Consider the following 13,180-nt stretch of genomic DNA (forward strand, 5'->3'; position numbering starts at 1 on the left):
ATACAATAATCTTCCCTTTAAAGGCATTCTATTAGTGCTTACTTAACACTACCACTCTTCAGAGCTCACCTGAATACTTTTTATATTATTCAGCAGTCACTATGTGAGTGCTTGACTTATTTTCTCTGAACAGTCTATAAATTATGTTTTATTTTTGTTTACTTTATTCACTTTGAGATCAAATAGCTTCAGTTTAGGCACAGATATTCCATACATGCTTAATGAATGGAACAAAATAATTCCAGATCACAAAACACTGGAATTTAATAACCCTTTATATAGTAAGTCTTGGGGAAATATTCACAGGTAGGAAACGAAATGGTGAGGAGGGTATTAAGATACAGGGAGGAGATTTTACCCAAAGACATTTTCTCCAAAATTCCAATACATCTAGGAAGTGCTTCAATTATCATGTTTTTAATATTATTGGCACATTAGGATATCTCCTATCATTCAGATGGATTTGAACAAAATAGCCACTATTCTATTACAATCATTGAATAAACCGCCTGTATGATAAAGTTTTCTTAGAAAATGCTAATAACTTATTAAAAAGATGTTGCATTAAACCATGACAACTTGGGACCAGATGAATGTCTGTTCAGCCCCATAAATCAAGAATAAAGCCCCAACTTGTATTAATTTCACAGGTTGTAACAATAAAGGGGCTTTGGCTTGCCAAGTTCTGGGGTAAAATTTTTCTCTAGAGACACTCAAATGGGGAATAAACAAATATTAAATCTTTTTGCTCCACATGATGCCTCCAGAAATAAATTTAGTTCTCTTTGAAATAAAGATTGACATGAGTGGCTTATCCATATAAAGCACTTAGAGAGTTAATGTTTTATTTTGTTTTCTAAGAAAAACAAGAGGTGGGATGCCTGGGTGGCTCAGTGGTTGAGCATCTGCCTTTGGCTCAGGCCATGATCTCGGGGTCATAGGATCAAGAGCACATCGGGCTCCCTATGGGGAGCCTGCTTCTCTCTTTGCCTGTGTCTCTGCCTCTCTCTCTGTGTTTCTCATGAATAAATAAAATCTTTAAAAAAAAAAAAAAAGAATTCAATAAGCATAGCAATGTCAAAAGCTCTCTACTACAAAATAGCCACTAAGCTTTTTCAGAGGAATAACCTCAAGAAATCCTCAAAACCACCTATGGGGTGTTAACATCCTCTTTTTTCAGATGAGGAGACCAAAGATTAATGAGTTTCAATAAACAGCCAAAGTTACACAATAGCAAATGGCAAAACTTGGATTCAGTATTTAAGTTTTTTAAGTCTAGGCTCAGACAGATATTTCCCAAGTACTTATTATATAATTACATAATACATTGAATTAGACACAGAACTTTGCTTCATAATCTTAACCTTAAAATGAAACCAAATTTTAAATTAGGAAGAATGGAAGATCTTGAAAAGGGGTCATGGAATGACTGTTTTCTACCTTATTTATTAACTTTTATATATAAATTTTAGCCAGACATTTTTATTGAGTATCATAGACCAAATAGGAGCTTGGGTACGAAATGCTGATTGAAATGTGGATTTTTTTCAGTTTTACAGTCTTTATAATTCTGCTTTCCTCCATGTAAAGAGACAAATATTCAGGGGATAGTTCTCATGATAGTTATTAAAAATGCCAGTCACTGTTTCATCACTCTTTGTGAATAGATCTATTGTCCTGCTCACCAGAAGGGCTACCATTGTAATGATCCAGCACTGTGTATTTTCACAGACGTCCTAGAATCAAAATGGTAATTATAAGTAGAAAAGAAGTCAAGTTCACATTGGAAATCATTTGCAATAGAATTTCAGAATTTTGAAATCATTGAAAATTTTGTAACTCACGTAAAAATTATTTTAATCTGTTTTGAGGTTTCCTCTTCACGTATGCCATTTAAACCCCTATTAAAATAGCTTTTCTTGGGCCTCTCACCAACTGCAGGATTGACTCTAAACCACAAGGTGGGGGAGAGGGGAGGGAAACAAGGGTGCCAATCAAAGACCTCCTCTAGCACTGGGTACAGGAGGGTAATAACCGCTGTCTGAGATAGTTCATCACAAAGGTTCCACAATGGGAGCAGTGCTGCAGTTCTTTACAGCTAACAGAATACAGCTCAGGAAATCTGCCCCAATCCAATCTTCCACGTACAACAGCTGCCCTCGTGTCTTGAGTTTGAAAAAAACCAAAGAACACTCCTTGACCACACAGTCCAGTGGTTTGAATCTACCAGTTTTGTTGTTTTTTATTTTGTCCTGAAAGAGGCCTTGTCAAATCAGAATGAAAAGAATGTTTTGAAGCGTGAGAAAATTCAAATTTCCTATTTAAAGCCTGGAGTTCATTAGCAGGGGTATACTCACTTATTTCAAGGGTCACTGGGTTACATAGAAGAGCCTGTCTCTCTGCTACCCAGGTCCCAAACCATTCACCTGAAAACAGTTTAGAAACACTCTTAAGTCTATTAGCTTTCTATGGGACCTCATTCATCTTTGCTGTGCTTTGTCTTATGATCCTGTCAAGTCAAGGGCCCTGCTTTGATTATGTGCGGCTATTCCTTTTTCTCTTGATCACTTTTCGGTTAAGTAATTGTCTCGGTTTAATTAGTTGTAATGATTAAAACTTTGTTTATATTACACTGCCATTCTATTTTGTCAATGGCACTTAGGTTAACGATTGTATTATTTACTGCCCAAAACAGAAATTTTACCTGGAAGAAATAGTCTTTTTAACGGGACTTTTCTATTTATTGTACATGCGTTAAGGCTAAAATATAAGTTTTGGCAAATATGAGAAACTGCCTATTATTGACATTACAGAGTTAGACTGGAAACAAAGCGATTTTTATAACATTGTAATACAGGGAGGGAGAATGTAATGAGGATGCGTTTCAGAGACTAACAAGCCTGGGTTTGGATTCTGCATCAGGACTTACCAGCACATTTCTGAACTTAAGTGGTCTCATTTGTAAAAGAAAAACACTAATAACAACCCCCTGCAGACTGCTTGAAGATTATAGATGACGGGTATAAAGTACAGTCTTGAATCTAATGTTAGCTATTATTTGCTTTACCTTTGCCACTAACCAGCTATGCTACCTTGGGAGCGCGGCTTCATTTCTTAAATAAGGATAGATAATTGCTAAATATCTATAAGGACTAGATAATTGCTACTTTTTCTGTTAAAACTCAGTTAATAAGTAAACCCGCTATTGGTTCTCTGGCATTCTCCATCAACCAGAGTTTTTTCATGTTAAAATTTTCCAGGTGAGTAAAGGTGGCATCAGTTGGAATTTGAACAGTAGCATGAGGACAAACAGACAAAAACGAAATGTCCAGCTAACACAGGGACATGAACCAGAGTAAAAACAATCACATTTAGAAGATAAAACCACAGGTGAGTGGTTAGATAATCTGTTTACAGAAGTTGTATTATGATTCCCTATCAGGCTTAACAAGTGTTCTTAGAAAAAAATCACTGGAAAAGTTTAATCAGCCTGCTTAATCTCAGTTTACTCAACTTGTAACAATGACCATACCTGCCACCTACCTAGTTCTGCGCGTTCCCATGAGAAAAAAAGGGAACTAAATACATTAAATGTGATCTTTATACTCGTTCAGTATTTCTGTTTACAATACATTTACGGTATCTGTTTATCTGCCTTGCGGGGAAACAATTTTTTTAAAACGACCCCTAAACTTTATCTCTCATCAATAGTAGTAGGTTCTATTTTTAATTTGTTTTTACTTTGATACAGCTGTACTATTTTTCTAATATATTTTGCAAAAACAACTTTATTAGCATAAACCATGTTTAATAATTCAAGCTATATAAAGACAGCAACATAGAATTTGAAACTTGAGAATATATACTTTCTTTATAAATGCAGTGGTGGAGACACAGGCACCCTTTTCCCCTGTTCATGAGTGAGGGGTCAAGATAGATGAGCAAAAGAGTTTTGAAACTAAGTGCTCACACAGATCTTCTCTTATCTGAAGTCTGTAATCTACATTTGGAATAAATAAACTTTATGTGAAAATCAGCATTGTAGATGGGAGTGGGCATATGGCTAACCAGGCTGGAACTAACAGTTCCCCTATGATAGAACAGCTCATCCTGAAACAACTTATGATGAGAAACAATAACAAAGCATTAATGGCAACACTGTATCTACCTTCTTTTGAGCTTTTAATAATAGGTTCCATGACGCAGGACTTTTCATACATTATGTCTTGCCTGGCAGTACGTTTCTTACATTACATTGAGAAAATATATGCGTAAATATAGTTTAGATAACTTGAAATTTCATGTAATAGCTCGAAGCATTTATAATGCTCAATTAGCTCTATTAAAATTCTATACTCTCTAAACGATCAACCGCTCTTTAGACAACTAAAGGTATCAGTGCATGACTGACTTTAGAAAGCTGTCCTGTTTTCAAACACTGAGTGTGACATTTTGCAGAATTTCTCATTCCAACCTAATATGCTCACCACATCACAAGACTTCTTCCAGGGCAGTTTTTACCAATTAACCCCAAGGCAGCCTTAAGGATCTTTGCTGCTGCTCTTGCCAATCATTCTATTCCCTTCCCAACTTTGCTCTTCAACAGTATGAAGCCCTATTCCAGGCAAGAAAGAATAAAACAAACACACTGGTTATCTTCTCCAGTTCTAGTGTGGTAACCATCAGGGTCAGCCTTAAGGAAGGAATAAAATATACAATTTCCTTCTAATGCAGATACTACACATTTATTTCCATTTGTGCTTTTTATTGATTATTCTTATGTGAATTGGGAAACCGGAACAAGGAGGAAATAACAACAGGTAATTAAACCTACAGGGGAACTCTCAAAACTCTTCTTAAACCTACTCTCTCAAAGGAAGGTATGAGATTAATGCAAACTCTTAGTTTATATCCTGGGAAGAAGATTAACCCTGGTATGCTAGGACAACAATGGGGAAATAAAATAACCTTGAACTTTTCTTACGTACATATTTTCTTTAGGGTTCTCAGAAGAACTCAGGGTTCTGCAAGAATCTGGCTAAAGAATAACAAGGAAGGAGCCCACTACCTTATGTGGCTAGGTTTTTTATTCATATGGCTAGAGAACACCAGAGGCACACTTCAGGACAAAGAGCCACGTATCTTACTAACAAGTGAACAAAAGAAAACCAAATAATGGTTAGAGGTGGAGGAGGTGGGTAGCGTTACCCTGTCCAAGAAAAGCAGCAACCACCACCCCCTGCAGCGTATCTAAATCAAGTAGAAAGTGGCCGAATTTCAACAAAATACTGAAGATGAAGAGTTCAAAATGAATCTCTAGCCAAAGGTAAAAGACAATGAGAGAAGCTGAACGTGAGAAGTCTCCACTCGGTGGCTGGAGACATTACTCAAGATGATGAGATGGTATGGCTTCCATCCTCAGAGAAGGTAGGGAGAAGTGAGCTAACTGGACAGGAGTGACAATCCTCATGAATGGTGGGAATCCCTGCTCCAGAATGAATGCTACTTCAGCCTAATGGGATGAAGTAGGAAGCAACCCCACTACTGGGGTAAAGTGTTAAAAGCTTCAAAGTTACTTTGCTTTTCCCAGTTCTCTAGGCTTCAGGATCTCCGTATAAAAGCTTTGAAAAACAAGAACTCAAGCAATGGAAACAACAATATGGAGAAAACTATGAAGCTACACACAGGGAGAACCCGTACAGGCATCAGCGTGCTACAGGCTCTCTGCACTGTTTTTTTTGCCCAGATCCCTCAGCAGGCCACGTCTTAGAGCCTTAGCATCACCTCCTACCTCAGCCAGCTCAGCGCCCTCGCTTCTGGGGGGCTTCCACTTCCTAGAGCTTGAGAAGGTCTAGCAGACACAGCTTAGGAAGTGGCCAAAGCAGAGTGGTGGCGATGCCAATGATGTCACTGCAGGAGAAGAGAGCCCAGGCTCCTGGGATGCTGAGAGCTCACAGGGCTGGATCTGACACTCCTGATGCATCACACAGGCACCCTCATCCTGTTGACTCTGTAATCCGTCCTGCAAGTAGAAGAAAGAAGTTAAAGCTCTCAATGCCAATGCCTGTACACGAAAGGGCATCACCTCAGAGCCAGTTCATGCTATATCTGGGCCCAAGGATCCTGGTGTGTTCCTCAAGATCTTTATCCCCACTTCCTCCCACTCCAGGTAGTGAGTTGTCATTATTTTTTCTAGAAAAATGTGGCAAACCCAGACTTTTGACACCCCATGCCTCACCCCTACCTCAGTGGGAGGGTCAGGATCACCTTCCTGAGCACTGAGTACCATCAGCTTTGTATCCACCACCTCATCTTCTTCACTTGGTGGTGGTACCAAAGGTGTTGGAAGGATAGGAAGGCAGTGGGTGGCCACTTTCTCCTTTATCTTGCTCTTTCTCATTCTCTTTGGCCTTCCTAAGATGTCTATGCTTTTTGGAAGTGGATCTAACTTTCTCTTCTGGACTGGAGGCATGACAGGACATTTCTTGTGAAACGTCACCCACGTGACTCTCAGATGTCCTCTCCAATGGCTCTGATGAGGATTCCATATTTCTCTTCAGAGGGTCATTCTCCCATAGGTGGAAGCGCTCCTCTGTATCTGGTTATGTGTTCAAGTCATCAGTGACATGTTTTGGGATAGAAATTGGAGATTCCCAACCTCTTTCATTGAAAGTTTTTTTTTTTTTTTTTTTTTTTTTTTTTTTACCCAAGATGCTGACCCCAGCCAGCTTTGCACAAAATACAAAGCTCACAACAAAAGGACCAAGAGCCAAATGCAAAAGGAGGTAGTTAGTACCCTGAATCTTTCCAATACTTTATCCTCAGCTGTCATAGACACAATACTATACTAATTCCAGATTTCCCTTCTGGACTTATCTAAGGAATTCAATGGCCTTCAGATAGTCCTCAGTTCATTCTTCTTGGCCTGGGAGATCACAGATTTCCTAAAAGGAGAGAGAAAATCACTGAAGTAATTGCTCCATGGACAGTGGAGATCCTCCTACTCACAGAAAATGTATGGTTTAATAAGACTCTGACAAACCTAGCATGAATTCCTCAGAAGAAACGGTATTTAGCAATTTAACCAAATTTCCAAAGTAATATTTTTAAAAGTAAGAAAATTATCCTTGTATATCAGAATCACCAGGGATGCTCTTTGAAAAAGCAGATTTCTGGGATGTACCCCAGACCTATAATCAGAACCTCTAATGCTGGGTTGCAGGAATTTGCATTTTTTCCCCAGTAACCTACACTCTAAAATCTGCATTTTTAAAACCTGAAAACTGTTCCTTTGGAAGAACACTAGATCCAATATTTTATGGGGCCATGGGGATAACAATTCTTAAAAACATGCCACTCTCCCCTGTAGGTTTTCCCTAATCATCTCAGCCCATAATGATCTCTTTTCTCTGAACTCATTTAGTCATTATCATTCATTTTGGTATGTTATCCTTTATTACCTTCTATTATAATTTAACTTCTAAACCTTGTCTTCTAACCAGATTATAACCTCTGTCTTCTAACCAGATTGTAAGCTTCTTAGACTTGTTAGTTTTCTATGGTGGCTTGCCAGTATTAGTGCTTCATAAACTGAGGAAGTTAGATATAAATATGAATAGGTTTATATCCCAGTGTACAACAATTGATATGAGGCTGCTCTATAGGAAGAGTTATAGAGCAACAGAATGCTAAAAAGGACATAGGCCATAGGGACAACCTAATCTGATTCCCCAAATTTACAGACAGGGAAGCTAAGGCTCAAGTAAGATAATAGTCTGCCTAAAGCTGGGGTTGACGCATTTTTCTGTAAAGGGCCAGATATTTTAGGCTTTGTGGCCCTACGGTCTTGTCATATTCTTCTCTGCATGGTAGCACAAAGGAATAAGTAAACAAAGAGTCATAGCTGTGTTCTAATAAAACTTTATTTACAAAAACAAGCGGTAGGTCAGAATTGGCAGCAGGATGTCATGTGTCAACCCCCAGCCTAAAGTCATACAACTAGTTAGCAGGTTAGCTAGGATTAGAAATCAAGTCACCTCATTCCCAGCAAGTGCTCTTTCCACAAAGGAGTAGACAACTATAGAATGAGAAAGAACTTTTTCAATTAAAAGAGGGGCATTAAAGGAAAGAGAGATCAAAATACATCTGCATATGTTGTACTTCCAAGATGGTTTTTGATGACCACTGGCCATTTACACAAACAACTAGTAGCTGAATTCTGAAACTGGCCAATTTTCAAACAGATCCATCAACTGGGAGGAGGGTAGAGTACACTGAATATTTTCTGTTACACCTGCCCAGGAAAGCATATTATTTGGTCCCTTTTTTACTAAGCAAAAAACCCTACAGATAGGTAAAATACTATCCTTATTCACTTCTTGAAATTATTGTGGCCTAGTGAGTACAGTTCTGCCATGCACAGTCCAGTGACCCAAAGTTTCAAGTAATTACCAGAGGAACACAGGGGCAGAGATAGGATAGGTTATCTAAGAAGCTAAAACCTCACTTCCTAACCCAAGATGCTCTTTAATAATGAAAGTGACCCTACTATTAAAGATTAAGCAACCAAAATCTTGAGGTTATTTTATATTCTTGGCTTTCTGAAAACTCTGAGGTCCATCCAGAACTCTGTTCTATTTTTATTTCTAGCCCTAATGTGTTCCTTATGTCATTACTTTGCTTTCACAAAGCAGAATTAACAAATATTTGCTGACTGATGGATTAATAGGTGGATGAGTAAATAAATGAATGAATGAACCAAATGTTACTAGAAAGTTCCTTGGTTTTGTGGTTGTAAAAATAAACCAGAGTTGATACATTCTGCAAGAGGACGTCTAATACTTTTTAAGTTACCCCTCAATGAAGCTAATAGTGCCTTCACATAGTAAATGTCAATAAAAGTTTTATGAATGAATTCAAGCATTTGATGTAAGCAACTTAAATTACATGTCAAGTACAAAGTTATACTGCTCATCACACCAGAAAAATGGTATCCAAGTACAGAATTTATGTACTAACACATTAACATGGAATTTGTAATTAGCTTCAGTTCCACACTATTAGGAGAGTTTGGTAAAATCATTGAGAGAAGAAAGCTCCATGGAATGAATGAGAGAATGCAGGCTCAGGTTTAATCTGCAGCCTCCAGCAGAAACAACTACGCAGACAGCAACTACAGAAGCAGCAGCCTTAGATACCCCCAAAGACGTGGGGTGAGGATGCTAATAGAACAGTCAGCTGAGCAAATTCAAGCCTCTGAAAGTTAACTTGGCTTCTTCACCACCCTGGCGAAGGACCAGGGCCAGGCCCTCATCATGCCTCAACTGTATTTTGACAAGGCTCTACTTCCTCTACCCCACTCTCCACACAGGAGCTAGAACGGTCTCTCAGAAACCAATCTGACCTGTCACCCTCCTATTTAAACCTCTGCTCCCTAGTCCCCCAGCAAGATACTGGTCCTTTGTGATCTGACTCCATGTCTCCTGTCCCACCTCAAGTCTACCACTCACCCTCAGATGACTGTTGGAGAAGACAGACCACTTGCCATTTACTGACAGCACAGTACTTTCTTAAACACTCTTCTGTTCGCCTACAATGCCCTTTCCCTCTTCACTACCTGGCCTAGATCTAAGTATTATCTTTTCTTAGAAGACTTAGCTGACTTCATCAAACGGGGAGGGGAAAAAAGGATTCAATTTATGTAACATCCTCTACCTACTAAAATTATCCCACTGACTTTAAGCTGTTTAGATATCTGTCTTTCACTAGACTCGGTGCTCCCTGAAGTCAGGAATTCTTGCTTCTCACTTGATTCCTAGCATCTCTGTGATGCCTGGCACCCGGGAGGTGGTCAGGGTTTATGGACTTCAAAATGCAGTTGTTTGGTCTGCCTCCAGGGCCTGGGCTCTAGAGGCCACTTCACCTTTACCTCACTCTCTCTGAATAAACAAATATGCTGAAGTTTGGGGGACAAAACTGAGAAGCTATGGCCTGAACTCAGGGCCATAAATCCAGCTACCAATACAAAGCCTATGTCATAAACAGCAGGTTTCACTTAGGAAAGAGCAAGCTGCTCAGGCAGTGGTTCTATCCTAGGAGCCTCCTCCCACCCACTTCCTCATGACAGTACAAGGAAGCCAAGCCTAGTGAAGGAGGTCTTCCTCAAACCCCTAGTTCACTGCAAACACACTTTCTCCAATCTGTACCGCACTTCTCTGTCTTGCTGGTCAACTCTCAGCACCCCTTACTCATCCCTGCTTCCCCACCCTGCTCCATGTAGGAGCCTCCCCAAATTCTCAGTGATGCCTGTATTGCAAGTTTTTACCCACAGTCAGCATTCTCACTTTGTATGACATACGCCCAACTCCAGGCCTAGATTCATTCTTATAGCACCCCTTCCTGGGGAACCTGTCCCTGGAGAGTTAGATGTGCTCAGAGGCAGGGATACCATTCAACCCACAGAAGTCACCTGCCTGACAAGAGGTAAAAGAGGTTTATGTTGCATCAATCTCACTGACTCTGGAGCCCATGATTTCCCCGGATTTCACACATCAGAAATTATTGGGTATATAATACAAGTGAATTCACATGTTACACTCTGAGTCCATTTGTCTCCATAAACCTGTTGCACTTCAGCTTTCTTTGTGATAGATTTTCCCCCCATTTTCACATATTACTTGAAGCAAAGCAGGGAGTATTAAAGCCCTTGGATGAATGTGCTGCCTTAGCAGACTCAAAGCCAACTGAGAAGTCCTAAAACAACAAATTCTTGGCCACTGAACTTATGGCTAGTCCTTCAGGAGAGACGAGAGAAAAATTTCACTGATCATCACTGACAGTGAAGTGACTATCCTTGTTTAAAAATGGGAAAGAAATGATTGGCACGAACTCACTTTGCTTCTCAGTGACTCTCTGGAGAATTAAATAACTGAAGCATCGGACAACAATTTTCTTTGAAGATGACCTTTCATATTAAATGAAAAGCCAAGGAGCTAGTCCAGAGGGAAAGAAAATGAGTAATCTGTGAGGGCAAGTGCTCAGTTCTGAGTAGACAGTAACAAAGAGACTAAAATATGATCACAAACATTGCAGAATGTCACATGACAAATTAAGTATCTTTTCATTTTCAGGGTAATATTTATTGAGAGCCTTCTATGAATCAGATATTGGGAAAGTTGTTCTTTGATAAAAAACAAAAAATATACTTGATCAATGTAATTTAAATCAGCTGTTTTCTAATGTTAGCAGGCTTAAGAATTACATGGAAGGCCTTTAAAAACAGATTTCTGGGGCCCGCTCCTTGTGTTTCTGCTTCAGTGGGTCTGGATGAGCACTTTAGAATATATACATTTCTTTTTTTCTTTTTTAAGATTCTATTTATTTATTTATTTATTTATTCATGAGAGACAGAGAGAGAGAGAGAGAGAGAGAGAGAGAGAGAGAGAGGCTGAGACACAGGCAGAGGGAAGTAGGCTCCATGCAGGGAGCCTGATGTGGGACTCGATCCCGGGTCTCCAGGATCACGCCCTGGGCTGAAGGCTGTGCTAAACTGCTGAGCCACATGGACTGCCCCAGAATATATATTTCTAACAAGTTCTTGGGTGGTGCTGCTGGTCTGGAGACTGCACTTTTGAAAACCACTGAATTAGAGCATTTCTGGTTGAAAGATGAGACACACAGAGTAAGAACAGATTGTGGGAGTCGGAGGGCATTCCTTTTTTGTTTTTTATAAATTTATTTTTTATTGGTGTTCAATTTGCCAACATATAGAATAACACCCAGTGCTCATCCCACCAAGTGCCCCCCTCAGTGCCCATCACCCAGTCACCCCCCCCCCCATCTCCCCTTCCACCCCCCTAGTTCGTTTCCCAGAGTTAGGAGTCTCTCATGTTCTGTCTCCCTTTCTGGTATTTCCCACTCATTTTTTCTCCTTTCCCTTTTATTCCCTGTCACTATTTTTTATATTCCCCAAATGAATAAGACCATATAATGTTTGTCCTTCTCCGATTGACTTATTTCACTCAGCATATTACCCTCCAGTTCCATCCACGTCGAAGCAAATGGTGGGTATTTGTCGTTTCTAATGGCTGAGGAATATTCCATTGTATACATAAACCACATCTTCTTTATCCATTCATCTTTCGATGGACACCGAGGCTCCTTCCACAGTTTGGCTATTGTGGACATTGCTGCTATAAATATCGGGGTGCAGGGGTCCCGGTGTTTCACTGCATCTGTATCTTTGGGGTAAATCCCCAGCAGTGCAATGGCTGGGTCGTAGGGCAGATCTATTTTTAACTCTTTGAGGAACCTCCACACAGTTTTCCAGGTGGCTGCACCAGTTCACATTCCCACCAACAGTGCAAGAGGGTTCCCCTTTCTCCACATCCTCTCCACCATTTGTGGTTTCCTGCCTTGTTAATTTTCCCCGTTCTCACTGGTGTGAAGTAGTATCTCATTGTGGTTTTCATTTGTATTTCCCTGATGGCCAGTGATGCGGAGCATTTTCTCATGTGCTTGTTGGCCATGTCTCTGTCTTCCTCTGTGAGATTTCTGTTCATGTCTTTTGCCCATTTCATGATTGGATTGTTTGTTTCTTTGCTGTTGAGTTTAATAAGTTTTTTATAGGTTCAGAGGGCATTCCTAACCATGTATGACCAGATGAAGTGCATAGGCTCTGAAGTGATTATCCGCTGGGTGAAGTGATTATTCGTTGGATTGACTCCTCCAGCCATGCTGCTATCCCACCCACATCTTGAGCTGTTGGGATGATATGGTCAGAAGGCAGTATGATTGAAATGTGGATAGCTGTGGATTGCCTCTGGGCTTGCCCATGGGTCTTTCTCCAGGAGCACTTCTGTCCCCCCAACAACTCTCCTTCAGTCTCAATCTCAGACCAGTTACAAGCTTCAGAACACGAATGTCACAGACACTCTCTATTAAAAGGCTAAGAATGGGGATGCCTGGATGGCTCAGCGGTTAAGCTCTGCTTTCTGCTCAGGGCATGATCCCACAGTTCAGGGATATAGTCCTACACATCAAGCTCCCTGAGGAGAGCCTGCTTCTCCCTCTGCCTATGTCTCTGCCTCTTTCTCTGTACCTCTCATGAATGAATGAATGAATGAATGAATAAATAAATAAATAAATAAATAAATAAATAAATAAATAAATAAAGGCTAGG

General features: G+C 39.9%; 1 protein-coding gene across 1 annotated transcript; it reads right to left on the minus strand.

Annotated features, from left to right (window-relative positions):
- Window positions 1-5,851: 5,851 nt before the first annotated feature.
- Window positions 5,852-6,472, minus strand: LOC140597846 (uncharacterized protein NECTIN3-AS1-like). Its single transcript, XM_072748465.1, has 2 exons — window positions 6,245-6,472; window positions 5,852-6,022 (listed from the first exon to the last, which is right to left on the minus strand). The coding sequence occupies exons 1-2, from the start codon at window positions 6,470-6,472 to the stop codon at window positions 5,852-5,854; spliced, it is 399 nt and encodes a 132-aa protein (XP_072604566.1).
- Window positions 6,473-13,180: the final 6,708 nt, after the last annotated feature.

Source organism: Vulpes vulpes, chromosome 1 (assembly GCF_048418805.1).
Source record: "Vulpes vulpes isolate BD-2025 chromosome 1, VulVul3, whole genome shotgun sequence".
In the NCBI taxonomy this organism is placed as follows: domain Eukaryota; kingdom Metazoa; phylum Chordata; class Mammalia; order Carnivora; family Canidae; genus Vulpes; species Vulpes vulpes.

Bases quoted from the DNA above. Each gene is read 5' to 3' on its own strand.
- LOC140597846 (XM_072748465.1), bottom strand. From the start codon at position 6,472: ATGCCTCCAGTCCAGAAGAGAAAGTTAGATCCACTTCCAAAAAGCATA. The intron at 6,023-6,244 runs GTAGGGGTGAGG...TTCTACTTGCAG, and splicing joins ATCCTGACCCTCCCACTGAG to GACGGATTACAGAGTCAACA.